General features: G+C 54.0%; 2 protein-coding genes across 8 annotated transcripts; both read right to left on the bottom strand.

The window, feature by feature from the left end:
• Positions 1–2,733: 2,733 nt before the first annotated feature.
• SLC27A5 (solute carrier family 27 member 5) lies at positions 2,734–10,528 on the bottom strand. Of its 4 annotated transcripts, none has more exons than XM_008706456.2 (10): positions 9,789–10,528; positions 8,769–8,978; positions 8,208–8,366; positions 6,192–6,316; positions 5,163–5,357; positions 4,989–5,079; positions 4,226–4,424; positions 3,918–3,987; positions 3,580–3,710; positions 2,734–3,497 (listed from the first exon to the last, which is right to left on the bottom strand). In XM_008706456.2, the coding sequence occupies exons 1-10, from the start codon at positions 10,465–10,467 to the stop codon at positions 3,461–3,463; spliced, it is 1,896 nt and encodes a 631-aa protein (XP_008704678.1). In that variant the 5' UTR covers positions 10,468–10,528; the 3' UTR covers positions 2,734–3,460. The 4 variants fall into 4 exon arrangements, with proteins under 4 accessions (XP_008704678.1, XP_008704676.1, XP_008704677.1 ...); XM_008706454.2 differs by having other exon boundaries at positions 3,890–3,987; positions 9,789–10,518; XM_008706455.1 differs by lacking the exon at positions 3,580–3,710.
• Positions 10,529–11,687: 1,159 nt separating this feature from the next.
• ZBTB45 (zinc finger and BTB domain containing 45) lies at positions 11,688–17,745 on the bottom strand. Of its 4 annotated transcripts, none has more exons than XM_040632819.1 (3): positions 17,584–17,745; positions 14,241–15,513; positions 11,688–12,560 (listed from the first exon to the last, which is right to left on the bottom strand). In XM_040632819.1, exons 2-3 carry the CDS (start codon positions 15,511–15,513, stop codon positions 12,304–12,306), a joined length of 1,530 nt encoding a protein of 509 aa, XP_040488753.1. In that variant the 5' UTR covers positions 17,584–17,745; the 3' UTR covers positions 11,688–12,303. The 4 variants fall into 4 exon arrangements, with proteins under 4 accessions (XP_040488753.1, XP_040488752.1, XP_040488755.1 ...); XM_040632818.1 differs by having other exon boundaries at positions 14,241–15,518; XM_040632821.1 differs by lacking the exon at positions 17,584–17,745 and adding an exon at positions 17,360–17,488 and having other exon boundaries at positions 14,241–15,518.
• Between the last annotated feature and the right edge of the window lie 10,062 nt (positions 17,746–27,807).

Below are 27,807 nucleotides of genomic sequence, written 5' to 3' on the forward strand. Positions count from 1 at the left end.
TGGCAAGTGCCCACGTGTTCTCTTCCCTCCAGAGGACAGAGGATTTGCTGTCATCTAAGGCCCTGTGTGTGCACCCTCCCATCGTGGGACACCTGCACATGGCTGGGACATGGAGTCAGAGGGGTCGGGTGGGACCAGGTTTCTCCCTGTGGCCCTCAGCAGACCAGGGCCCATCCTGACCTCAGTCCTCACACTCAGGAATGTCAGTGGTCTCTTTATTTGGGAACAAGAAAGACCTAAAATTAGAAGTTGGAACGGACACCATTGTGTAAAATCCTTGCATGGCACTGTGGAAGTCCACAGCCTCAGCCTCCCCTCCAGCCTCCAGGTCATGGCTCAGAGGGATTTAACAACACAACCTTAAGTATGATCATCACAGAGCTTTGAAACCTTGGCTTCAATCCAGGTCCTTTTGAGAGTCCAAGGGTAGAGATGTAGCTTGCCTGATTCCCAATGTGGGGCTGGGATGCCTATGTCTTCATGGCAGCCAGAGGTTTGTGGGTATCTGCGAGGAGACTTCAGCAATGTAGACGTCATGAGGCTGCCCCGCTTCTCAGCTGTACCATGAGATGAATCTTTATAGATACAGACTCGGAAACCTGAGACCAGGGGGTGCCCTCATCCCATCACCTCCAAGTTCTGACGGCCGTGTGTCATACAGAATGAGCAGACATCTCCCCCACTCTCTGCCTGCCAGCAGGTTCAGACCTATTTTCCACCTCTGGAGCCTCACAAGTCCTACAAAGGGGAGATGTGGGGGCAGTGAGACATGTCTTGCAGGACCTGGCTCCCCACAATCCTTGGAATATAGGTCCACTGAACCAGGACTCCCCTCTGTTCTGGTCCTTATCCCCAACCCACCTTCGCCCAGATTCACCTCCATGAGGGTGCCTTGAGTACTTCAGAGCCTCAGTCTGCCCAGCTGTAAAATGCAGAGAAACCTCCATTTTAACTGATAGAGACCTGTTCTGGGGGAATCCATGGGATTCAGCTTCAAAGGCATCTGTCAGACACCGAGTGTGTACTCAGCAAGTCCTATTCAACCTTTTCTGCATCTTTTACTGAAGTTCCTGGAGTCCAGTTTCCAACCTGAGCCTTCCCGACCCCTTGAGCTGAGACTGATGCCCTCTCCCATCTCCCCACCAGTCTCCTTCCTACCTGTGTGGTTGGCTCCTGCTATCCCTCATTTCCTCCACCCTCCTTAAATCCAACCCACCCCCCAGTACCCAGGATGGTCAGTGGCTCCCAACTTGAGCCCAGGGAAACAGCAGCTATGATCACCTGCCTTCCCCCATGTCTTGGCCCTTGCATTGCCCTCCAAACTTACGTGGTCATATTGGGCCCTTCCCTGCTAGGCTGACCACTCTGCTCTTAACCCTGAGCAGGCTGTGAGTGTAAAAGTTTCCCTGGCTTTCTGGGTCAAGATGGACTGAACACACCTCTCATTTAGTTCAGAAACCCAATGAAACCACAGGGAAGAGTGCGTTTAGAACATACACCTATAGGTTTGAGGATGGAGTAGGAGGTGTCGGGCAATGTCATTCTGAAGCTAGGATTGGGTGGGAATGGGGAACTTTAACTGATATAGTGAGAGCCACATACCGTGTTGGCACTGGGGGAAGTGGAGCGTGGCCCCTGCAGGCTGATGCTGCAGAACTCCAGAGGGCTTGAGAACTAGCATCCTGTCCCCTGAGCCTGCTTGGTCTACCCACCGGAGAATTCTTAATGATCACTGGCCTCTACCTAACAGCTCCCACAATGACCCAGGTGTCACTTCAGTATCTGAGCTCTCAAAGCCTACATCTCGATCTTCACACCCACATGTGCCCCAGCCTACATCCATGATGGCCAGGCAGTGATTCCTGCATGGAGAGAGCACAGTCCGCTTCACTGAGGATTAATGTGCTATTTCCCTTTTCCAGGTCTACAGCTCTTAAGATGCCTGGGCAGCACCCAAAGCTCCTGACATGGGATGAATTGCACTTCCCAGAGGTTCAGTGCCCTGAAATTCCCATCTGCGTCTATCCTAATTCCCAAGGAAGTTCTTGAGACATTGAGGACTATACTTCCCTGAGGCCTTGCCACTCACTCCCTTGGCCCACAGACTATAGTTCCATAATGATCAAGTAACATTTAAAGCTCTTGACACAGTGTGCACTGTGCTTTACTGAAACCAGCAAAAGCATGCTCCTGCCCACAGTTCACACAATGCCCGAGGGCTCTTTTGGCCCCTAGGACACTGGATTTCATCTTCCAGGGGGCTCCAAATCTGCTCCACATCCCTCCCCAGGACTTGCATCAGGGCTTTTGCAGGTGCACCCTGCCAAGGACACTCTTCCCAGTTACTTGCTGCTCATCCTTCTCAGCTCGATGTCCTTGTCATATCACCATGACAGCACTTCTCTTTACACCCTCCAGACCATATCCACATCTGCTGGCCTGGGGTCAGCTCATCAGAGGCCACAAAAAGACCTACAGATAGAGTGAGCCTCAGCTCTCAACCCTGGAATGACTTTGAGGCTGCTGGGTCCTCCCACAGCGGTGGCCTTGCATAGACAAACCCTGAGGCTCTTCAAGGTCCTTGATGGGGACACAGGGGTTATCCTGAAGCAAGGTGTCTGGAGGGCCCTAGGCCCTCAATTCCTTCCTTGTATCTCCATCCACTGTTGGGGAGGAAGAATTTCTTCTGCCCTTCAAGGTGTTTCTGGCTTGACTAAAAATCAAATTGACATGTTAACAGGAGAAAATAAAATTTAATTTGGTATATATGGGGAATACATACAGCCATAAAATTCCAGAGACAGGCAAAATGAGGCATACATGTCGCACTGAATTGAGAAAGGTATAGAGGTCCAGAAATTCAATAGGAAAGAATGCAATTTAAATGAAAGAGAGTAAATATTTGGTAAGCAAATGGTCTTTGGGCCATTCAGAAGCAAGAGGACACAGGAATTTGATCAAAGAGACCTTGCTAGATTCCTCCCTGTCCTAATGTAGTTATCTGTCAGGGAGATAAGGAGCTTCTGAGTCTGCTGGGTTTTTATTGCTTTTAACACAAAATAATCTTTATGCCAAAGTGGCCCATCTTGGGGCTGCCTGCCCTTGGCCCCTACACACGTAGACATCTGTGTGCACATCCAAGTTTATTCTCACTCAGGTACTGGGCCTAGTATCATCTCACTCTCCGCAACTGGGGTTATGTCCAAGCTAGGATTCATGATGACCCTCAGCAGGTTTGGCAGGGAGATGACCCTGCGAATGGGAGTGGTAGTCAGCATTGGGTACTCCCACTTCAGATGTCCTCTGGACTGGCCAAATGGTCAGAGTCTCCGGGTTCCACTGCAGATTGCCTGGTACATGTCCGCCGTCAGGGGCTGGAAGGCCTTGGACTGATTGTCCAACACGAACAAGGGGTCAGCAACGATGTCTACATTGAAGCCCTCACGTGCCAAACGGGACTTCACCAGTTTGAACGTGCTTGTGATTGCCAGGGTGTCCTGCAGGGGCAGTAAGCATAACCCAACTGTGAGCCCCTGGCCAAGATCTCCCATCCACCTACTTCTGCCACCCTGAGCTCACCTGGATACGGATGAAATGGGGTGCAGCATAGGCAGGGAGCCAAGTGTGGACATGCTGGTACATCCTCTGACCATCGAAGGTCTGGCCGGGAACCAGCTGCACAGCAGCCATGCCCACCTTGCCCTCACAACCTGGGGAACACACCAGTCACTCTTGGATCACCCACCTCACAGTGCCTAGCTGACGCTCTCACTTGGCTCATCTCTGCTCACTGGCTGTGCCCCAGCAGTTCCCCCACCTGTAAAATCTGGATAACACCCCTCTGCCCAGCAAGCTGTTGGAGGTTTAAAATGAGGCAAATCCTCCACACCTGGTACAGACACACCGTAGACATTCACCTCCTGCAGGAAGTCCACGAGTGACAAAACGCTCTCCACCTCCCGCGTGGACACGTTCTCACCTTTCCATCTATGGGGTTGAACCCAGGGCTAGTGACCAAAACCCTGGCAAAGCCGAGGCCCCGCCTCTTGCCCACCAAGCCCCTCTTCCTGCGAGATCTGAGAGCTGGTTCTGCCCAACTCCCGCCCCTTCAGGATCGAGAAGCCACGCCCCTCCAGGTCAGGAAGTCCCGCCTCTTCAGCGTGGCTCCCTCAAAGGACCCGGAAGCCCCTGCCACCCGCTCTTCTAGTCCGGCCCGGGACCCGACCGGAAGGTGTCCCCGAGGCGGTCGCGAAAGTAAAGGAAGCCTTCTTTGTCCATGGTCAGCACGTCGCCGGTGTTGAAGTAAACGTCGCCCCTGCGCCGCACATTCCGCACCAACTTTCGTTCCGACAGCTCTCGCGCCCCGCGGTAGCCCACGAAAGGTTGGTGGTTCAAGACCTGGGTCAACAGAAGCCCCGCTTCCCCTGGGGGTAGGAGTTGGAATTAGGGCATTAACCATGGCCAAGAACCGCACAACCCACCAGCCCCTGGCCGGAGGTTTCCAACCATGGTGGACTCTTCATCACCAAGACCCTGCCAAAGAAGAGACAGAGAGAGACCTAGAGATAAAGATGGGGTGGGGGAGAGACAGAGACTGGGAGACAGGAGACATTGGGGAGCCCACTAGAAATAGAGGATAACAAGGGAAGGACAAGGGACAGAGACAAATGGTGGTGGGAAGAAAGATATGGCCAAGCCAGGGCGTGGCACCAGGAGAAAAGACCCTAGGAGAAGGTACTGGACAAGAGATTGATGCCTGGGAGGACATGACTTCCACAAATGGACACCCAGAGACCCAGCAGAGCAAGAGACTGAGGCAGAGGAGCCAGGCAGTGCTGAGAAGCTGAGAGGCAGAGGGTCCCAGGCAGTGGTCAGGCAAGGTAAGGGCACTGGACACTGACCTCAAGGCTTTGGGCAGCTTGTTCCAGCCAAGGAGCAGATGGTCCCCACCCTTCCCACACCCAGGGAAGGTTTCCCGACCCTTGTACCTGGCCCCACAGGGACACAGAATCCCTGATTGTCCCTGACGGGCTCTTCGGCCTCTGTATCGAACTGTACGAGCTCAAAGGGGGACAGCATCTGAGTGGGGAGTGGGGAAGTGTCAGTAGAGGTCCTGTGGGCTCAGCCTCAATCAGGGCCATTGTCTCACCGAACCCACTCACTCGAAGCAAGCAGCTCATCTTGCCCAGGGCCCCACAGCGCCCTGGGTAGTTGACAAAGCCAATGTTGCCTTCTGTAGAGCCATAGCTTTCCAAGATCCGAATGGGGCCAAAGCGCTGCTGGAAGGACTTCCACACATCTGCCCGGAGTCCATTGCCCATTGCCAAGCGGACTGTATGTGTCCGGTCCTCTGGTCGCTGCAGGGACATCCCAAGAAGGGTGAAGAGGAATGTGCCCTAGAACCCTTACCTACGAAGGCTATCTCTTGGTCCTTACCTGAGGAGTTACCTGGGAGGTGATGGGGGTGGGGGGACCATCTATACCTAGGTGGTCTGCCAAGTGTTCTTACTTGAGAGCAGTTATCTGGAGTCTGTACTTGGAGGGTTACCTGCAGAGGTGACCTGGGGGGAAGTTACCTAAAAGCCTCACCTGAAGGGATACCTAGGGGTGACTGGAGGCCTTATCCAGGGCTTACTTAGGGGAACTATCTGGGATCTTATATAGGGGTAGTACCTGGAACTTCTACCTGGGGGGAGGTTACCTGGAGGGGTTACTTAGGGGCCTTTACCTGGAGGTAAACTGGGGAGTGACTTGAACTTTCACCTTGGGGAGACACCTGGGGGCCTTACCTGGAGGTAGTTACCTGAAGCATTTTACCTGCGATCCATACCTCATTGCTGTATAAGTTCACATCTAGTGAGTTTATCCCGAGCCACCCTTTGTTCTAGGCACTTTATATATGTTTTATTCTCACAAATACCCACTTTGAGTTATTATCCTCATTTTCCAAATGAGTACACTGAGGCTGAGAGAGATGAAGTCACCTGCCCAAGGTAGCACTGCTGATCATCACAGGAGCCATGATTGGAAACCTGTGTGGGATGCATTATCTGTGGCTGTTGCCTGGGGTGTTTCACCTAAGCTACCTTGTTTGAGTCCGGTACCCGAATCTGTCTGAAACCTTTACCTGAGATGACATCTAGGATCATACCTGAGGTGTTCACCATGGAGCCCTAATCTTAGCCCCTCACCTGCGGAGTGTTACACAGGTACCGCAGGACCTCACCCACATATAGGATCACAGTCACACCATGCTGCCGACAGTCATCCCAGAAGCGGGAAGCAGAGAACTTGGGGGCCAGGACACAGGTTGCTCCTGAGGAGGGAAAGGAAAGGGTTTCAGGTCATGCTTCCATGCCACTGTGATTAGCTGCTTTGATCACCTAACTGTGGCTCTTGGAAGCGCAGGATCTGGAGCTCCTGCGTGTGTCCCTGACCCAGCTAGGACTGCCCACATGAGAAGAGCATAGGTGGGCATGGGTTTGAATCCTATCTTCAGAATGTGTACCAGGCTCAGTGCTTGGTACCAAGTGAGCCCTGCTAAATAAGGGCTATGAATATTAATCATTTTTGATTATGATAAATGTTTGATGAATGTCTAGCTGGGCAGATAGGTGGCTGGATGTGTGGGCAGATGGGTAGGTGGTGGCATAGTTGGATGGGGGGTGGGTGAGGAGGTGGGTTAGTAGATGGACGTGTGAGTTGCTGGAAGGATGTTCTAAAGGATGGACACATGGATTAATAAGTTTTACAGGCCACTACTTCTCACTCCAGGAAAGTGATCCTTTCTTAGCTGATCAGTCCTCTGCAGCTGGCTTTGTGGAAGGCACCCTCCCTACCTCAACCCTAATCCTCAACAAAACCCTGCAAGCCAGATATTATCATCCCTGCACCCAAAGGGACAATTGCTCGTGTGCCTGGTGAGGTAGCGAGCGTGTGTCTTCTTGGAGGCTGTATTTTTGGCAGGGAGGTAAAATACAGTGCCTTCTGTGTGAAAACAGATGCTGGTCTTGAGAGTGACAACTTTGTTTGCAACCCCTAATGAAATGCCTGATTCAGGAAAGGTCTTCAAGAGCTGGTAAAACCAGGGGGAAGGTTGATAGGGAGTTTTCCAATTAAAGCCCCCCAATGTATAGATTTGTCTAATCGCTACGTTGTACACCTGAAACTAATGTAACATGTCAACTATACACGCAGAAACACATACATACACACACATGCATACATACAGCTCCCCAGTTCATCTTAGCCTCTCTAAGGTAGGTTAACAGTTACGAGCTGCCTTCAATGTGATGTATTAGGAAGAACAATGCATCCCACTGAGGTTCTTGCCACCAGTACTTGAACGGAATCTAACATCTCTAGAGGAAATTTCCAGTCTAACAAGAAATGCAGGGGAAAGAGGAGCAGAGAACAAGCAAGTACAGTGAGGGGACTTTAACTTTAAAAACAACAACAATAGCAGCAACAACAACAAAAACAATTAGACACGTCATTGGGGGAATTTAAACATGACCTGTGCATCAGATGATATTAGAGTTACTGTTAATTTTGTCAGATATGATATCACTACTGTTCTGAAGTCTTTATATGTTAGAGATACATTCTGAATACTTACAAGCAAAAAGATACAAAGTCTGGGATTTGTTCTAAAATAATTGAGAAATAGAGAAGGGAACACATATGAGATAAGTGGCAACGTGTGGGTGAGGATACATGAGACATCATCAAACTATTTTGTCTACTTTTGCTCTACTGTGTATGTTTGAAAGCAAAATGCTCATGGCGGCTGAAGCTGAGTGGTGGGTACATGAGGATTTATGTAGAAATATTTAGAAATTTGTATGTATTTCAAAATTTTTTTTATAAAAACTCAAAGAAAATATGAGAGAGTTCCCAGTGTGAATTGCTAGTCAGGTGTCCAGGAAGATAGCCCAATGGAATGCTTGGGGAACACCTAACCCTCACTGACTATCCCAGCACTCATATCAGCTTGTCACCTTCTGACAACAGCAAAGCCATCAGACCCTGTCTAAGTGACCATGTCTCTGCCCAAGTAGCCCTGGGGCCAGCTGCTGTGTGTCCCTTGTCAAAGGTAAGAAGTTCGGTGCTGCATAACCTGTGGGGCCTTGTTACCCTGAAAACCCCACTGTGACACTGAGTCTGGAGGTTCCAGGAATTGGAGGGGTCTTCAGAAAAGGGCTTACCGAGCTCCAGGCAGCCGAGGACCCCAAGGATAAACCCCATCACATGGTACATAGGCAAAACTGTGTAGACCACGTCATCAGCTGTGACCCCAGCCAGGGAAAGCATCTTGCACACCTGCAGCAGTCGCTCGTGCGTGACAATGGCCGCCTTTGGGAGCCCTGGGGAATGGAGTGGGAAGGGTGGCTGGTGAAAGGATAGCACAAGAGGGGCCAGCACATTGGAGTGGGTCTCTGTGGTCAGGTCTGTAGTGAGGGGCTTGAGGCTCTTAGAAGGTGGTCAAGGATGGGGATTTGTGGGTGGGCTCAGGGAAGAAAAATTGGTTTTGGGGTTCAGAGGGTAAATTCCAAAGTTCAGTTAGAGTTTCAGTGGCTGTTTACTGGACAGAGGCAGGATTCTGGCACTGACCAGTCAAAACACATTGGGGATCAGAGTTCAGGCCAGGCGTCATCATCAAAGGGTAGGATGGGTTTCAGAGGTCAAGTTTGAGGCACGTGTCAAGCTTGGGGTTAGGGCAGCATTAGGGTTCAGAGGTCAGGGCCAGGGTTGCTGGGCGTCCTCACCAGTGGTCCCTGAGGTGTAGATAAACAGGGCAGGACTTTGCGGTTTGATCCCAGCACGCAGGTCAGTGGGCACAGGGTCAGTGGGTGCAACATCAAGAGCAGCCCCCAGAGCCCCCACTCCTGGTGTTGGGGAGGAGTGGCTGAGGTAGAAGCATCGGATGTTCTCTGCCTGCAGCTTGGGAAGGACCTCTTCCAGGTTCTCCCGGAGTTCTGCAGGGATGGGTCAGAAGAGAAACTGGGGAAAAGGTCCACATTTGCGGTCAGGAGGGGAGACCCGAGACCCAAAGACAGGGGAGAAGAGCCTACTGCAAGCAACACAGGAAGCAGCTGGCAGAGAAAAACGTATGCATTCTTCTGTAAAGAGCCCCATAATTAGTATTTGTTGGCAAAAAGGATTGAAATGGGGGTGGTGGCTCAGTCAGTTGAGCTGAGCCAACTCTTGGTTTCAGCTCAGGTCATGGTCTCAGGGTCCTGGGATTGAGCCCTGAGAGCACTGCATGGGGCTCTGCGCTCAGTGGGGAGTCTGCTCAAGGATTCTCTCTCTCCCTCTTCCTCTGCCCCTCCCCCTGCTCACTCTCTCTTTCTAAAATAAATAAAATCTTTTTAAAAAAAGATTTAATTTATCTATTTGACAGAGAGCACAAGCAGGGGGAGGGGCAGAAGGAGAAGGAGGCTCCCCACTGAGCAGAGACCCTGACTTGGGGCTCAATCCCAGGACCCTGGGATCATGACCTGAGCCGAAGGCAGAGGCTTAACCAATTGAGCCACCTAGGCGCCCCTAAAATAAATAAGTAAATCTTAAAAAAAAAAAAAAGGATTGAAACAAACATGAAAAAAACCTCTGGTACCCTCAAAATTACTTTCCAGCAATTAAGTTTTGACTCTAATTGCCTGTGAGGGTAGGTAGGAAGCAAGGAGCTCCTTGCCTAGTCCCCCACCAGGACCCTCTGAACAGCAGTCCTCCACGTGTCTCCCCTGCTCCCTCACCCTCCGTCCTCCGCTAGCCTCTGGAGTCCTCACCTGGGTCCACCACCAGCAGACGAGCCCCAGAGCTCAGCACTGAGTACACAAGAGGCGACCCGCGGCCATGCGGATTAATCCAGGCCACCGGGCAGCCCAGCTTGGCCAGCCCCAGCCACAAACCCAAGGCCGGAATGGTCTGGGAGTCCAGCACCAGGAGGGCAGCCGACTCCCCGCCAAGCAAGCCTGCGAGGCCGCCCAGCTCGGCCTTCAGGGCCCACACTGCCTGGCATGCCCTGTCGTCCAGCTCCCTGAAGGTGACCGGGCGGCTCCCTGTCCCCTTCCACACCAAGGATGTGCGGCCTGGCTGTGCTCGTGCTCGTCGCTCGAAGGTATCCACAAAGGTGTCGGGCGGGTGACGTCTCATGCGCGCTCTGACAGCCAGGCCCAGGTGGAGGATCCCGACGATATAGGCCATATCTGCAGGCAGCCAGCGCAGCCCTGGGGGTGACCGTGAGGGCAGCAGAGCCAGTGTGAGCGCCGCGGCTGCCAGACTCAGCCAGTGGGGCATCCAGGGGCAGAGCCAGGGCCGGGCCAGCATGGCCAGGCCGAGCAGCACACAGAAGACAGAGTCTCCCAGGAGCCATCGCAGTGAAAGGGCCACAGCGGCAGGCCACGCGGGCTGCCCCAGGGCTCGCAGCAGCAACAGTAAAAAGGCTAGTCGCAGCCAGATGCCCATCACACCTGCTCCTGCCTCAGAGAAGTGTTGACAGAATGCTTGCCAGGGGCTGTCTGGCCTAGATCTCTGACCCCTTAGTCCCGCCCCCCCCCACCCCTGTTGACAGCAATGCTTCTGGCCTCAGGGCTCCACCCCCAGCCCTTTTTAACTGGACTGCTTTGTTTCACTGTGCCTACCTCTAGCCAGGTACGTGGCTGGCACTCAGTAATAGTTGAAGGAACAAATACAGTGCCTAAATTCAAATCCAGTTCTGATATCCCCGCCCCCACCCATATGCTGGGCTGTCTGCCCCACCCCCTGGCATCATGGGGACTATGCGTGGGGTTCAGGAGGCTAAACTCCATAGCCCCCCCCCCAAACGTGGGCAGGACAGTCTATTAATGGTCAGACCGGAAAGCCTTTAGCCCTTCACCTGGGAGGCAGTCACAGAGACGGAGCTCAGAGAGGTGTTGCCATTGACCTAGGAACCTGCAGGTCTTCAGCTCAAACCTCTCTCCACCTGCTCCAAATCCTTAGGACAAGGCGCCCAGGGTCAGTCTCCGCCAGTGCTCTGGACGCATTAGAGTGGCTGCTTTCTGGGCTGGCAGCCGAACTGATGCGGGGTCTTGTGACCCTGGTTTGCTACCAGGGATCAGTATCTTCAGCAGCCCAATGGTCCCGGCTGCTGCTCCCCTTTTGCCCCCCCCCTTGCACTTCAGAACTTACCAGCCAGGTTCAGCCCAATGGTCCCGGCTGCTGCTCCCCTTTTGCCCCCCCCTTGCACTTCAGAACTTACCAGCCAGGGTAGGCATCCTGGGGCTTAGATCCCCACAAAGACTCCCTGGACACCCACCCCCCCAAAAAAGGTGCTCAACCATCATGCCCATGAAAATGGGGGAGGGCAAGCCTAAAGTCCAAAGGGCCTTGAGATTCTGGCGGAAGGGCCTCGAAATCTGCATCTTTCCCACATATGGCTTCCCTCTTTCAGATGCACCTCAGGGCTGGCCTGTACCTCTCCCCATAGGACAGAGGGCTCTAGAAGAGTCAAGTACCAATCATATGTGCATCCCACTCCCTCCGGGAGAACAGAGGCATGAGATGACCAAGCGGATCATCCTGTCTCTGCCCAGGAAGCCCGGGAGGTTAGGGTTAGCTGCCCAGGGATGGGGGCATCTGACCCTGATGCCCACAACCAGTCTGTGATGGCGAGAAATTCATGGGTCTGGGAGCTCACAGCTTCCGAGTTTGAAACCCACGGCCCGCAGTACTTTATTAGAGAGTGAGAGTCCCACGACGCTGTCCCAAGCCACGATGGGTCCACCTGAGCCCCCGCCCCCCTCCCCCCAGACGCCAGATTGAGGGAGGAGTAGTTCGGGTGGGGAGCCAGGGATCATGCCCAGCTTGACACTGGGGCAGAGGAGCAGGTCTAGAACCCACCCCGCTCAAGCCACAAATCTTGGGCCTAGCCCAAGGGTCTGAGCGGCCAGTCTGAGTTAGGCTGGAGATGATCCAGTTCTCAGGAGTGGTCGGGTCCCTGACCAACCCCAGCCGCAGCCTGCCACTGTCAGGAGGTCTAAGTACGAGGGAGGAGAGGAGTAAGACAGGCTTGACCCCTGGCCAGGTCTGGGGAAAAGGGTGGAAGCAGAGGGAAGGCCTGAGCTCCGGGGAAAGTGCGGTTTGGTGGTGCGAATGTGGGCAAGGCGGCTAGGCAGGTATGAACCGGTTCGGCAGGGATGTTATGGGCCTCGCGATGGTTGTGGCCTAGTTCCAAGGGAGGTCCCTAACCCACCAGAGGGTGGCCTATTGCGCGGGGGCGTGGTCAGTCCTGCGGTGGGCGGAGCCAGGCCCAGAACTGGATCAGGGCGCAGGGTGCGCGGCCAGGTGGCGCTCGAGCAGCGCGCGGTGCGAGAAGACCTTGCCGCAGGCGGGGCAGGGCGCGCGCTCGGGCCGGTGCGTGCGCATATGCACGTTGAGCGAGCTCTTCTGCGTGAAGCGCTTGGCGCAGACAGCGCACTGGAAGGCGCGCACGCCTGTGTGCGTGACCATATGCTTCAGCAGGTAGTCGCGCAGCGAGAAAGATCGCCAGCACACGGCACATTGGTGGGGCTTCTCCCCTGTGGGCGACAGGGCACGCCGCGCACGTATGTCAGCTGGGAAGGGGCCTCCACTCCCACACTACCCCTCACTCCCGGGCCTTCCTGCCCAACAGGGACCCCCCCCCCCAACATGACCCAGTATGTCTCTCCACTCAGCGGGGACGCCCCTTTCCCAGACCCTTACCGTCACACTGGGATACCACTGTCAGGGCCCCCAACTCTAACAGGTACCCTCCCAACAGGGAATCCTACTGCTCTGGGACATCGTTGCCCATTGGGACTGACCAGTGAGGTCTCCCCCCACCCCCCACTCCTGCTATGCCCGTGGAGCATTGTGTTCTCTTGCTCGCTGGCCACCATTCTAAGGACAGTCTGGCAAGGCCCGGTAGGCTTACACTGGGAGGGTCGCAGGCATACCTGCCCCCTTCCTACTGGAAGCCCCTGTTGCCCAGAACCTTTGTCTGCTGGCAGTTATAATGTACCTGGGGTGACGGCGCAGGCTGTGTTGGCTTTTAAAGTCATCAGGTATTAACAAAAAACCTATCTCAGTGGCAAAGGACTGCAGGGCAGTGCCTGGGCAGGGGGTTCCCCCAGACCAACCAGGCTTGGCACCTGGCTAAGGGGGCACAAGGCTGGCAAATCTTGGCTGGTACTGCCTTGGGGCCCCTGGCAGCTCTCCACAGGCTGAACACCTATGCCTGTATGTCTTATCCCCAAGACAGCCAGGTGCGGATTTTAAACTGTAAATCACATCTCAATCACTCCTCACCTCAGAACACTGATGCCCTCCCCACCATTCACAGTGAAATCCCAAATTCCTGGCCCTGCAGAACTCCCCACTCTACTCCCACAGGACTTCCAGCCAAATCTTTGCTTTTCCTAACAACATCCAGTTCAGCCCTGCAAGCAGTCTTTGATATTCCATACCTCTGTCCTCTGCCTGAGTCCCCAGGGAAACCACACACATCCCGCAACACACCCAGGACCTGCCAGCCACCACCTCAGCCCCCAGCTCCACAATCTCCACTGGCCCACCCGAGTGCACTCTCTGTCTCTCCCTTGGCGACTGCAGAGCTCCTCCCAGATGAGCTGAGGTTTTAGGGGACCTCTCCACGGTCTTCAAGGAGCTCCCCTTTCCTCCCCCTGCAGCTGCGGGGTCCCCACAATGCAGCCCCATCTCCCTCCTCCAGTCCTGATCAGGCCACCTCTCTGCCGACTCTGCATGCTTTCCCTAGGGCAGCGAACATACCCTGCCTCACATCCAGTCCCAATCACCAGACCCACTGACAGCCAGAAGACCCAGGAGGCTCCCTGCAGCACTGCTCCCCAACCTGACTATATATCCCTGCCAAGGCTCCATTCCTCCTGATCAACCCAAGCTCCATCGCGGTGAGTAAAGGCTCCACTTCCAGCTTTCCAAAAGCTCTGGGCAAGTTCCCGCTCCTTAACCCAGGCTTCGGATTCCTCCTGCCCAGTAAGTCGAGGTAGGGGATGGGCAGGAGTGCCTGCTTCTCCACGTGGAGGGGCTTCCCCTCCCCCCTACACATCGCGCTTGGGGCTCAATTTCCAGGCTCCCCTGGGGTCACGAAAGAGCATCAGGACCACATGAGTGCCTCCACCCCACTTGCCCAGCGCCCAGTCCTCCCTCAGGCATGAATCTCCAATGACCAAGGGGCTCAGAGACCCATCCCGGCTCACCCGAGTGGATGAACATGTGCTTGGTGTAGTTTTTCCGCGAGCTGAACGTCTTTCGGCAGTGACTGCACTCATAGGCAGGTGGCTCGGCGGCACCCGGGGCTCGGGCAGGGGCGGCCGAGGGGGCCGCGGCAGGAGCGGCGGGTGGGGCCTCCCCCGGAGGCGCGCTGGGGGCCGCATCTGGCTGGAGCGCGGGGTAGAAGGCCGAGGAGAGCGCAGGAGCAGGCCCGGACGGTGCGGGAGAAGGTTGCGCCGGCGGTCCGGGAGCGCCCAGATGAAACGGGAAAAGCGAGACTGGGGGCCCCGGGGTCTTCACGCCGGGGACGCGGGATCCGGCCAGGACGCAGTCAGGCGGAGCGGGGGTCTCGGTGGGACAGGCTTCTGCGGCGGTGCCGTCCTCATCTTGCCAAGCGGACACGTAGCTCTCCGGGAACACGTCCTCGGCCGCCGAAGCCCCCCTAAGGAAGTCCCTCCCGGCGCCGCCGTAGTCCGAGAGGCCGGCGGGTGCAGGCGGCTCCTCGCACGCGGTGTCAGGGGCGGCGGTGAGGAAGCCGGCGGCGCAGTCGGGGAAGGAAGGGGGCGCCTGGCCCTCTCCCGGGCCGCCGCCTTCGCCGTCCTCGCCGTCGGTTTCATCATCGGTCTCCTCGTCGCCGTCGCCGCCGTCGTCTGGGGCCGCCGGTAGGGCGGGGTCGACGTCCGACCCCTCGGCCTTGGTGGGCGCGGTGGGCGCGGGCAGCTGCAGGCGCGCTGGCTGGCGCTGCTTGCGGCTATGCGCGGCACCGGGGTGGCCCGGAGGTCGAGCGGCGAGCAAGTGGCGCAGGCGATGGCGGAGCTGCGCGGGCGCGAGAGGTGGGGGCACGGGCGTGGGTAGGGGCGCGGGTGCGCCCGGGACCGGGGCGCGGGCACGGGCAATGATCTGGGTGCATTCGTCTATGACCGTCTGGATGCGCAGCACCGACGCGGCCGTGAGCACCTGCAGCGCTTCGCCCTGGGCCACCACAAGCGAGCCGCTGTAGAGGAACTCGACGAGCTGGCGCACCGTCTGCGCGGGCACCACCGGCGGCACGCGGATCTCGGAGTGGCCGAGCAGCAGCTTGTCCTGGAAGAAGGGCGAGCCAGCAGCCAACACACAGCGGTGTGCACGCAGCGAAGCCTCGCGGATCCTCACAGTCACGTCGCAGAAGTGACCGCCCAGCCGCTGCCCGTTGAGAGTCTCGAGCAGCGAGCGGGAGAAGTTCTGCAGGTGTATGTGGTGCACTGCCTCGGCCGCCGCCATCTGCACTGGATGAGGGGATGGGGGGGGAGGGAGGTCAGCCGGGACGTACCCGCCCCATTGTCCCTGACCCTTGAGCCCTTATTGGAGGACAAGGCCCATGGGCGCACCGCAACCCCAGGCTTTGCGAACCTCAGCCCTCCGGAAAAGGCCCCTCACAGTCCTGTTCCCATACACAGGACTCACCAAACCCCACCCCCAGTCTCCAGGACCTCTGCAGCTCTACCTTCGAAGCCCCCAGCACACCCGCTGGAAGAAGGTTGGGAATACCAAAGATCTGCCTCCCTCCCAGTCTTGCTTACTCCCCCGGGGAGGGTCCAGAGCTCAGCTTCCCCTATATTGGCCCACTCCAAATCCATAAACCTTCCCCAAGTCCCCCTCCCAGGGGGCTAGCTCTGTGGAGAAGACTGCAGGGGACCCCATACAGAAGTGGCTGCCACACCTTACCCACTCCCCTCCCTGGCTGGCTGTGATTCCTCCCAAGCAGCTTCTTTTTGATCTTCCTTTGCCACATCCCCCAACCTTGGAGCATCCAAGGTCCTGTGGAGGCCCAGGTCTGTTGGCTTGGAATTGGGTTATGTTAACGAGTGTATACAGAGGTCTTCTCGAGGGTAGGGTGGCATGACCTGCCTCTGGGACTAAGCGATTCAAGGTGTGCATAGTCACAAAGGGTTGAGAGTAAGTTGGGCATTAGCCTGGCAAGTGCCCGGTAGGAGAAAAATACATGGTCTCTGGCCAACCCCAGCACAGCAGGTAGGGAGGTACCTCTTGCAGCCTGTTGTTCCTGGAATCTCCATATGGCTTGTAGGGCACAAGGTGTGGGTGTGGCATAGAGAGGGGGCTTGTGTGGACCGTGCAGGGTGTGTGACCGGGAGGGCAAAGGTGGCGCAGCAGTGGCCCCCCGATCAGGATGATTCTTGTCAAAATTTTGGCCTCCTAATTCCACTTAATTTGCCCACCCTCAGACACTGGAAAGGGGAGGGGATACCATCCTCCAGGGGACTCTGGGAATCTGAGAAACCCTGCGACTTCACCCATCACAAGCAGGCACCATGCTCACTAGGGCTCAGTCTTCCCTGTATCAAACAAAGACGGGATACCTGGCTCATTCTGCCGGTCTAGGCGACCCAGAACGCATCCTGACACTCACCCACTCTCCACCAGGCTGGCTCAGGCTGGGTCACATAGCCTTGGAGTGCAGCCTCTCTTAACCTCCAGGGTCTAATGGGGCTCAGACTCACCCCCCTCCGGGTCCTCAAGCCCAAATCACCTCTCCTCTTTTGGGGCCAGCCCCCCCTTTCTTGCATGCTCCACATCTCACCCTCGGATCACTCCGCACACCTCCACTACCCGGGTACCTCTGGCCGAGGCTCATGGACTCCTCTCCTTGGGTTCCCTGCCTCCCAGTCTATTCCCTACGCGACAGCCAGAGGGAGCCTGTTCAGACCTGACAGATCGGGACCCTCCTGGGCTGAGCCCTCCATGGAGATGAATTAACTCTTGGCAATTCCTCAGACAAGCCGAGTCTTTGCACGTGCCGTTACCGACGCCACAGACCCTTCCCCGTGTTTATTCACGCACCGCCTAAAGAACTTCAAATCCGTGCCTGCGCGCCTGGGGGCGGGAACCTGCGCATCGACCCGCACCCCGAAAGCCGGCCTTTTCCGACCCACCTCCGCCCTGTCTGGGCTCTTATCTCTGTCCAGATGCAGCGGGGCCTTCCGGCGCCTTTGCACAAAGGCCCACCCTCCCGGGGATGGCGCCGGTTCCGGCTGCCACGCCTTCGCCCTGCCGTCCACTTTGCTCCAAGCACCCTTTCCCGGAGTGTGCGCAGTGGCTCGCGCCCTACCCCGCACGCAGACGCCCGGCTCTGCTGCGCTGCGGCCGCACCAGCTGCAGACCCCGGCCAGCCCGTATTTCCCGCCTCCGCGCGGTTGCTAGGGCCATGCCCCCATCCTGCAGCGCCCCCTCACGTCCACAGCGTGCGCTCCAAGCCTAGCGCCGGGGCCCCTCCCCGGGCACGCCCGGCCTGCCCGTGGGCCTTGCGGCAGGGGGATGCCCGCCAGACCCCACCTCCGGCTCCTCCTCAGGCCTTCGGCCGGGACGTGGCCTGCTCCCGCTCACCACCGACAAGGCCGCACTTTCGGGGTGCAAAGCTGGCGGAACCGAAGTCTGCAGCCGCTGTGGGGTTGGGAAGCGCTAGGTCAGAGCACGTTTCCGGTGTTTCTATGGCGATCGGCCGCCGCTGCCCCGCCGCACTTCCTGCTCTAGTCACAGTCGGAACTAATAGTCGCAGGGGCTCGGGCGGCCGGGCAGCGAGGACTGTCTGTGCCAGAGCACGCTTCCGGCGTTGCCCAAGGTGCGGGGATGAGGCGGGGCCTGCGCTGTCAATCCGCGGGCCACGCCCCCGGGGCTCCAGGCGGTGCTGGAGCTGGAGCGCGCCTACCGACGCTGGGAAGGCGGTCGGAGGCCCCAGGTAGGTGTCGGCTGGCGTAGAGGGCCCTGCGACCCCAGGCGACGGCCCCGTAGCCTGCGTGGAGCCAGCAGTAGGGCTCGTCTCCTGGTGCACCGGACTCCAGCCCGGCGTGGAGAGCAGGGACGTTCCTGCAGGCTACCTCCGCTCCCGGCGCTGGCTGCAGGCACCGCCCTTCAGCCTGGGTCCCACGTAGAAGGTGGAGGCAGCCCGTCTCCGTGCCCCCGTCTCCTCACACGCACACCGGGCCCACCTGCCCCAGGGCGAGTAGTGAACGACACTGTGAATGGGCATTGAACTGAAAGCCTTCTGCGCGCAGCACCCTGGGACACGCCTCGGAACAAAAGAAGGGCAGGGGTGAGATGGGTAGTGCGTCTGCCGGGACGGTGACGGTCCGAAGTCACTTTAGGAGGCAGAACATGTGGGGAGAGCTGTGTGCGCGGAGGAAACAGCCTCGGTTTTCAGGGACCTTGAGGTGGGGCTGGCTATCTAGGACACCTGTGAACCAGGCTAGAGGCTGGAGCGGTGGGCTGGCCTAGCTTTACACTTTGCGCACGGGGGCTAGAGGCAGGCAGGAGGACAAGACGGTTGGAAGATTCCCCGAGACCTCGGTGGACCGTGTGCCTCGTGCAGCAGGTGTGGCATCCAGCCTGGGGGGAAGGGTGCTGACTTAGCCTCCAGTGTGAGGACAAGATCAGAGTACCAGCCCCCCACCTTGGGCAGCTGTGTTGTAGATGTGTTGAAGGTCAGGAGGGGAGCAACTGTCCCCACGGGCAGCCTGTCCCGTGGCCCATGCCCTGAGGAACCTTGTTCCAGCCCAAGTCTACTGGCCTCAGGGTCCTTCTTCAGAACCTGGGCCCTTCAGAATGGCCTGCCCTGCCCTGCCCCCTGGGTCTGCTCCATCCAACCTCAGTAGCCCCTCCCCAGTCCTATCACTCCTCATTCCTCAGGTCTTTGGTTCTGCTTACCTCAAGGCTGGCCCCTGCTGTTCCCTCTTTCTGTAGCACTCTCTCTCAGCTCGGCTGCTGTGGGACTCTTCCTGATTTCAAGGCCTCCCTGTTTTCTGTCACAGGACCGGTAGAGGTGGGGGTCATCTGTGTCCCTCACCTTGACAGACAGATGCTGCTACTCCTACTACCTAACCGGGAAGAGAGGTGGTAACAGCAGCTTCACCCTGTGGTGGCCTGATTCCACAGGATTCTGGGATGCTGTAAGTCATCTCCTGTAGGGGGCAGAATTCTAAAAACGTCCCCTCCGGGATCCCTTGCCCAGGACTTATGTATAGTTACAGTACATGGCAAATGAAATTAAGGTTACTAACCAGCTGACCTTAAAATGAGACGATCCTTGATTGCTTGGGTAGCCCAAAGGCCATCATAGGGCCTTTAAAAGCAGATGAGGAAAGCAGAGAAACTTGAAGTAGAAGGATTCCGGGGGCTTTGAAGCTGGAGGGGGCCCTGTGACAAGAGATATAGGGGGGAGTCTAGAATCTGAGAAGAGGCGCACATGACAGCCAGCAAGGAAATAGGGACTTCAGTCTGCAACTGCGTGGAACTGGAATCAGCAAATTGCCTGAAGGAGGTGGGAAGCTGGTTTTTCCCCAGAGCTGTTCTGCAGAAAGAGCCCAGCCCTGCCCAAAACTTGACTGCAGCCTCTGTGAGACCTGGAGCAGAGGATGCTGCCTGGGTTGGTTTGTTTGATTTTTTCTTTTTTCTTTTCTTTTCTTTTCTTTTTCTTTTCTTCCCTTTTCTTTTCTTTTCTTTCTCTTTCTTTCTTTCTTTCTTTCAGATTTTATTTATGTATTTGACAGAGAGGCAGCAAGAGAGGGAACACAAGCAGGTCGAGTGGGAGAGGGAGAAGCAGGCTTCCCTCTGAGCTGGGAGCCCAACGCCGGGCTCGATCCCATGACCTGAGGCAAAGGCAAACGCTTAACAACTGAGCCACCCAGGCGCCCCGCTGCCTGGGTTTCTGACCTGCACAACAGTAAGCTAATAGATGGGTGTTGTTTGATGCTCCTGAGTTTATGGTAATTTGTTAAGTAACAATAGAACGGGAATATAGCTGCCAGAGACTCAGGGCCTGCACAGAGTAAGCTTCTGATAAATGCCACTGTTTTCCCATCAGATGAATACCTTCCCCTTGCCTCTCCCTTGCTGAATGCTTCATTTCTGCCTTACAAGCATTTCTCAGCCATGTTGGTGGTCTCATCACCCCGTCCTACAAGCAGAGGGACTTGGGTGAGAAAGGGAATGCATCATCCACACACTAGGCTGGAACAACATCAGGCAGATAGAAAGGCATGTGTGAGGGCTCTGGGGAGGAATGGTGGCCCTCCCGAAGGTGAGAAAGGTGAGGGGACTGTGGGCTGAGCCGCTGTGGGATTGTGGAGCTGGGAGAGGAGAGGGGGAGGACCACAGGCCATCTGCATGTTTAAAGGACCATGGAGAGGGCAGTGGATCTTGTCGGGCAGCAGACACAGGAGGCCTAAAAGGCAGCCATGGCTTCTCAGCCCTCAGCAGGGAAAGCCAGAAGGGGACAGATTCCAGGTGGGAAGGAGAGGACCCGGCTGGCTTCTGAGGAGGTCTTAGTGGATGAGGGTGAAGTGGAGGACCTGGCCCAGTAGGGGGCCAGGCAGCAAGGGAGGTGGGAGCTGCAGCCTCCAGTATCACAAGCCTGGAGAAGACGTGTATTTTGCTTTCCTCTCCAAAGACCTTATCACAGTGGTTGTGGGGGCATTTCGAGGAATAGTGTATCCAAAGACACAGGCTTAATAAGTCAAGGAGGGGTCAATGTGGCCTGCAAATATTGGAAATTCTAGGCCAGGTCCTAGAGTCTTAGAGGCAGTAGGTCATGAGAAGGGGCAGATGGCACTGGCTGACAGACCGTCAAGGGAAGAACCTGTGAGGTTGCAATGGTCACAGACATGTGAAAGGAGAAGAAATTAAGCTGCTAATTGACTGGGCCTCCTCAGCTGCCAAGAGGCAGGAACCTCTGTCCCCCCCCACCACACCCCTCACAACCACACACACAACTTAGGTCAGAAGTCAGAAGGCTCAGTCTCTGCTCCCGGCTGAGTCAGCGTTCCTAACCCCCCTCCACCCTCCATTACTAGCCAGCTTCTCACACAGGGTCTCCTTCTGTGGCAGCCACTGCCCAATGTCTACAAGCCCAGCCCTACCCTCCTGGGGCTGGATCGTGCCAGATGTGGGATGCAGGTTCCAAGATTCAGGTACACCCCTCAGTCTGCCAGGAGCTTCCCCTTGGCCCAGGGGTTAGGCACAAAGCTCAAAAAATGCTTCCCAGTACTAAGCAGATAGGGTAGAGATTGAGGGAGGTCCCAGGCAAGGCAGGTACCAGTTGCGGAGGGTTTAGCCCTCCCGACGAGACTGAGAGAAATGAGCCTTTTGGGGTGGGGGAAGGGCAGTAACAGAATCCCATTTCTACACCGATAAGGTCTTGGAAGCTTGGGAGGGCGCTGGAGGGAACCCAGACCCAGGCCCTAGTGGAGCGTGTGAAGGTGATGGGAGCAGTGGGTCAGATAAAGCAAGGTGCCTACAGGACTTATCACAACAGAAACATCCAGACAAGGATCAAGGACTGTTGAGGGGGTGGGGGTGGAAATGGGCCGAGGAATATTTGTAACATAGAGAGAAAAGGTTTAGTTTGCTTTCATATGTAAAAGACAAGAACATCCTGCTAGTCTGTGGACAGAGACCGGAGGAAATCACGCGGGAAGTAGGAGACCTAAGCCGAAATAATAATCATAATGACACAACTACCACTGTCACTTCTCCTGGGTCCCTGCACCGGATCCTGTAGTGGGGTCTTGATTTAATTTTGAAAAGTGAAAAAACAAACAAGAAACACGAAGTACAATATAGCACACACTGGAGCACTCACATCCCCAAATTACCAGATGTTCTTGTTCTGTCCATTTTTTAAGATTTATTTATTTATTTGAGAGAGAGAGTACGCGCAAGCTGGGGTAGGAGTAGAGGGAGAGAATGTCCAGCAGACTCCCCACTGAGTGTGGAGCCTGACGTGGGGATCAGTCATGACCTTGAGATCATGACCTGAGCCCAAATCAAGTCAGACACTTAACCGGCTGAGCCACCCAGGTGCCCTGTGCTTTATTTATTTATTTTTTGTGTGCTGCTTTTAGTACACACACACACACACACACACACACACACACACCCAAAAGTTAAAAAAAGGTTTTTTCTTTTCTTTTACTTTATTTTATTTTTTAAAAAGATTTTATCTATTTATTTGACAGAGAGAGAGGCTCCCAGCGGAGGAGCCTGATGTGGGGCTCAATCCCTGAACCCTGGGATCAGGCCCTGAGCTGAAGGCAGACACTTAACGACTGCGCCACCCAGGCGCCCCCATTTTTTCTTTTTTTAAATCAAAGCTTAAATGGGCAAAGGAGGAAGCCCCTGGAGGTGGTACACCTGGTACTTCTGTTCCTTCGAGGGCTCTTGTTTCTTGTACCTGGTTTAACAGATCTACCGAAGCCAGATTAATGTTTCTGGTTTGTTTTGTTTTGTTTTTTTACATGTAATACTTTTTTTTAAATTTTACTTAATTGTTTTTTAATAATCTGTATATGCATCACGGGGCTCGAACTCACCACCCTGAGAGCAAGAGTCCCATGCTCCTCCGACTGAGCCAGCCAGCTGCGCCATATGTTTCTATTTAAAATTTTTTATTTTTTAAATTTCTTATTAGAGAGAGCATGGGGGTGGGCAGACAGAGAGGGAGAATCTCAAACAGACTCCCCACGAAGTGCAGAGCCTGACGTGGAGCTCAATTTCACAACCCTGAGATCATGACCTGAGCCGAAATCAAGAGTCAGGCGCTTAACCGACTGAGCCACCCAGATGTCCCTCTGTTTCAATCGATGTTCCTCAGTCACTTCTTGGAGCCCCCGAGCGCAGAGGATTTGACATCTTCACACGTTGACAGTCCCAAGGTTGCCTCACCACTGGGGTGGCCCAACATAGCCTCACCTGCCTTTGGACACCAACTCTTTGATATAATTCTCCCATTTCCAGTGTACATTAAGTCCAGTCATTTTTAGGATTTACCATATGTGTGACCCTTAGCATCCTCCTGTTGTAGAACGTTTCTGTTGTACCCATGAGGTACTTCCACCCTCTCACTGTGAGCTCCTGTTCCCACCCCTGTCCCAGGCACCACTAATCTAACGTCACTGTAGATGAGCCTGTTCTGGACACTTCACATTAATGGAATCACACAATGTGAGGTCTGCGTCACTTTGCCTTAGGCTTCTGTGCCACCCAAATGTTGTTCAATTGGTTTAGTTAGATTGTTCATTGTTTTCTGTTCAGGTGCTATGCCCGTGGCTTTTGGTCTAAAAAGTATTTCCTTGCCTTGGTGGGCAACTGAGGCAGAAGCCTCCGCAGTCCTGCTTCTACCAGCTGTCCTCCCGCTGGACCCACGCCCTCCTTCATGACATGGTCTGCTCTCCACCCTGCCCTGTTTGTGCTTGAGGCACTGTTCAGCTCTCCTCTTTTAATGTCAGGATGCATCTCTTAAAAGCAAGGATGAGGGGAGACTGGGTGGCTCAGTCCGTTCAGCATCCAGCCCTTGATCTCAGGGTTGTGGGTTTGAGCTCCATGTTGGGCTCCACAGCCAAAACAAAAAACAAAAAAACCACGGATGGTTTCCTAGTTGCCTGTCTCCAGAAGCTTCCTCACTCCTTAGCATGCCTGGTCCCCATCCCCAAGTCACCAGCTATCCACAGTTGGGCCCTGACAGCTGATTTGTCTCTGCCAGGAACGCTTTCAGAACTGCTCAGGTTCCTTGCTCCCTGTTGATCCAGAAGATCCACTCACCCTTTTTAAATTAAGGTGAAATTCAGAAAAGACAAAATTAACCATTTTATTTATTTATTTATTTTAAAAAAGATTTTATATATTTATTGGTCAAGAGAGACACACCGAGAGAGGGAACACCAGCAGAGGGAGTGGGAGAGGGAGAAGCAGGCTTGGTGCTGAGCAGGGAGCCCGATGCAGGGCCCGATCCCAGGACCCCACAATCATGACCTGAGCCGAAGGCAGATGCCCAACGACTGAGCCATCCAGGCACCCCCAAATTCAGCATTTTAAAGTGAACAATTCAGGCACACCTGGGTGGCCCGTCCGGTTGGGCACCCGACTCTTGATTTCAGCTCAATTCATGATCTCAGCATTGCGGGATTGAGCCCTGCATCAGGCTCCGCTCTGAGCACGGAGTCTGCTTGGGATTCTCTTNNCCTCTCCCTCTGCCCTTCCCTCCCTCTCTCTCGCAATAAATAGATAAATAAATAAATAAAATCTTAAAAAAAGTAAAGTGAACAATTCAATCGATTTTAGTATAATCACATGCTGTGTAACCACCACGTCAGTGAAGTTCCAAAACATTTTGTTCGATCCAGATAGAAACTGTGGGCACCCGGGGGGCTTAGCTGGCTAAGTGTCTGCCTTCGGCTCGGGGCAGGATCCCGGGGTCCTGGGATCGAGCCCCATATCGGGCTCCCTGCTCAGCGGAGCATCTGCCTCTCCCTCTCCCTCTTCCTGCCACTCCACCTGCTTGTGTTCTCTCTGTCAAATAGATAAAATCTTAAAAAAGAGAAAAACCACTTGTACCCATTGGCAGTAACTCCTCATTTCCCCCTTCCCCCAGCCCCTGGCAACCACTAATCTACTTTCTGTCTCTATGAGTTTGCATATTGTGGATATTTCATATAAATGGAATCATATAATATGTGGTCTTTTGTGTCCGATTTCTTTCAGTCTGTGGCCTTACCACCCTGAAGGTGCCCGATCTCGTCTGATTTCTTTCAATTGGCATGGTATTTTCAGAGTTCATCTATCCTGTAGTACGTATCAGTTCATTTCTTTTTATGGCTGAACAAGACTCCATTGTATGGAAATACCACATTTATTTCTCTAGTCATCAATTGATGGACATTGGGTTGTTTCCACTTTTGGCTACTGTGAATAGTATCGCTAAAAATTCCTGTACAAGAATTTGTTTGAACACCTGTTTTTCAGTTTTTGGGGGTATATACCTATATTGTTTTTTTAGATTTTATTTTATTTTAGAGAGAGAAAGAGAGAGAGAGAATGGGGGAGGGGCAGAAGGAGAGAGAGAGAATCCCAAGCAGACTCTGTGCTGAGCACAGAGCCTGACGTGGGGCTCGATCCCACAACCTGGAGATCATGACCTGAGTCGAAACCAAGAGTCAGACGCTCAACCCACTGGTTACCCAGGCACCCCGGTATATACCTATCAGTTAACTGCTGGGTCATATGGTAAATCTATGTTTAGCTGTTTGAGGAATAGCCAGACTTTTTTTTATCGGTGGCTGCACCATTTTACATTCCCACCAGCAGTGAAGGAGGGTTCCAATTTCTCCACATTCCTGCCAACACTTGCTATTGTCCTTAAGAAAAAAAAAAAGATTAATTAATTAATTAATTTTGATTTATTTTTTAGAGGGAGAGAGAGAATCTCCAGCAGACTCCCCTCTGAGCATGAGCCCGACATGGGGCTTGAACTCACAACCCTGAGATCGAGTTGCATACTCTACTGACTGAGCCAGCCAGGTGCCCTAAAGTGGATGTGAATTGGTACTTCATAGTGGTTTGATTTGCATTTTCCTCATCACTAATGATGTGGAATGTCTCTTTATATTCTTATTATCCAGGCCCTTTGTATAAAAGTTGTATTAAGGGGCACCTGGGTGGCTCAGTCAGTCAAGTATTTGCCTTTGGCTCAGGTCCTGGTCCCATGGTCCTGGGATTGAGCCCTGCATCAGGCTCCCTGCTCAGTGTGGAGTCTGCTTTTCCCCCTTCCTCTAGCTGTCCCCCTGCTCATGCTTTCTCTAATAAATAAATAAATAAAATTTAAAAAATCTAAACCCCCCCCAAAATAAATAAAAGCTGTATTAACATATTGTTTATATGCCATAAAATACACCATTGCAGGTAGCCTTCAAAGATTCTTAGCAAATTAATATTCATCATTTTGCAGCTATCACCACAATCCACTTTAACTGATTTTTGTTAAACGTTTTTTAATTTTTATTTTTAATTAATCTGTACACCCAACATGGTGCTTGAACTCACAACCCCAAGATCAAGAGTTGGGTGCTCTACCAAGTAAGCCAGCTAGGCACCCCACCACAATCCAGTTTTAGAACATTATCCTTCACCTTAAAATTTCCTTTGTGTGGTCTGCATCCATTCTTGCTTCACCCCAGGAGTCGCTGATCTGGTGTCTGGCTACAGATTTATTGCTGCCCTTGTGAAGACAGTTGAAGGACAGTAGACCTGTTTCTGGCAGGACATCCCCCACTTCTGGATGGGCCCACTGGTTACGTCTTTCCCTCCCTCTAGCATTTCCTTTAGCTCCTGTGGATGAGAAGCTAGCTCTAAAGACTTGTCGGGTTTCTGGCCAAACACTGGCTAGAACCTCTCGCAGAGTGTTGGATGGGTCCCTTTCTGTCTCATGAAGGATCTCAGTGTTGCTGCCTCTAGTGGGGGGGCAAGGACAGCCTGACTGTCTACTGCCCACTCGTGTGCCTCCTCCCAGATGATCGTGTTCACACCTAACCCTCTAGTCACCTCATAGTGTATACAATTGCTAATCCTGACCTGCTCAGGAATCTCATTATGGGTTGGAAATGATATTTTCTGAATTCTGGAATTTAATTATCTAAGCAAGAACTGGGACCATGTGTTCCCCTTGGGAAGGCAGGATCAGTGCTGAATTCCCAGAATGAGGGGCTGGCTTAAAAGTGACATCATATGGTGACAGATGGGCTTATTTTCCTGGCTCTCTCCTTTTTGAGAACCCTTAAGGATTCGTCGTATGACAGCCAATGACAGTCACAATTTTTTCTGATGCTTGAATTGTATCATCAGGTTTAGTTTCTGTGTCCTTTTAACATGTTCCCGTCATTCTTTGGGCACTTATTTTGGGGCATAATAAGATGTTCCAGGCTCACCTGGGACTCTCCCTGTTTAGTCTTAGAATCAGTCATTTTCCCCAAGAGCCCTGGTTCCTCTCTGCAGGAAAAGGGACGAAATTCTGGGCTGTGGATGTCTCCTGTCCTTTCCCTCCCTGCCCTCCCTGGGAGCCACAGACTCACATGGGAAGGAAGCAGATGGAAAGGGTGAGGGTACCCCCTGGGCCCGGGACTGGGTTGGACTCCTACAGACTGTGGGGCTATGGACAACTCCTACTCTCTGAGGATTGGTTTTCCCATCTGTGAAATGGCTCCCAAAGATACATGCATCCTAATCCCTGGACCCTTGAAGTGTTACCTTATTAAGAGAAAGGGTCTTTCCAATTGTAATGAAAGATCTTAAAATGGGGTAATTATCCTGAATTATTCAGGTGGGCTCCAAATGTAAAGTCACATGCACCGTCGTAAGGGTGAGGCAGAGGGAACTTTTCCAGTGAGTTTGCTCACGCTGCCCTTACAAAGAACTGGAGCTGAGTGGCTTAAACAACCCAAATTTACTTCTCACCATTCTGGAGGCTGGGAGTCCAAGATAAAGGTGCTGGCGAAGTCAGTGTCATTCTTAGGCCTGTTCTCTTGGCTTGTAGGAGGCTGCTACACCCCTGTGTGCTCACATAACCTCTTTGTCATCACGGCAAGCTCTTTGGTGTCTCATTTTGAAAAAACAATTTTTTTTTTTTACAATTTTTTAAAAAGTCAGCTCCATGCCCATTGTGGGGCTTGAACTCACAACCCTGTGATCAAGAGTTGCATGCACTACAGACTGAGCCAGCCAGACACCCCTAAATTT

Source organism: Ursus maritimus, unplaced genomic scaffold (genome assembly GCF_017311325.1).
Source record: "Ursus maritimus isolate PB19 unplaced genomic scaffold, ASM1731132v1 scaffold_19, whole genome shotgun sequence".
Classification (NCBI taxonomy): domain Eukaryota; kingdom Metazoa; phylum Chordata; class Mammalia; order Carnivora; family Ursidae; genus Ursus; species Ursus maritimus.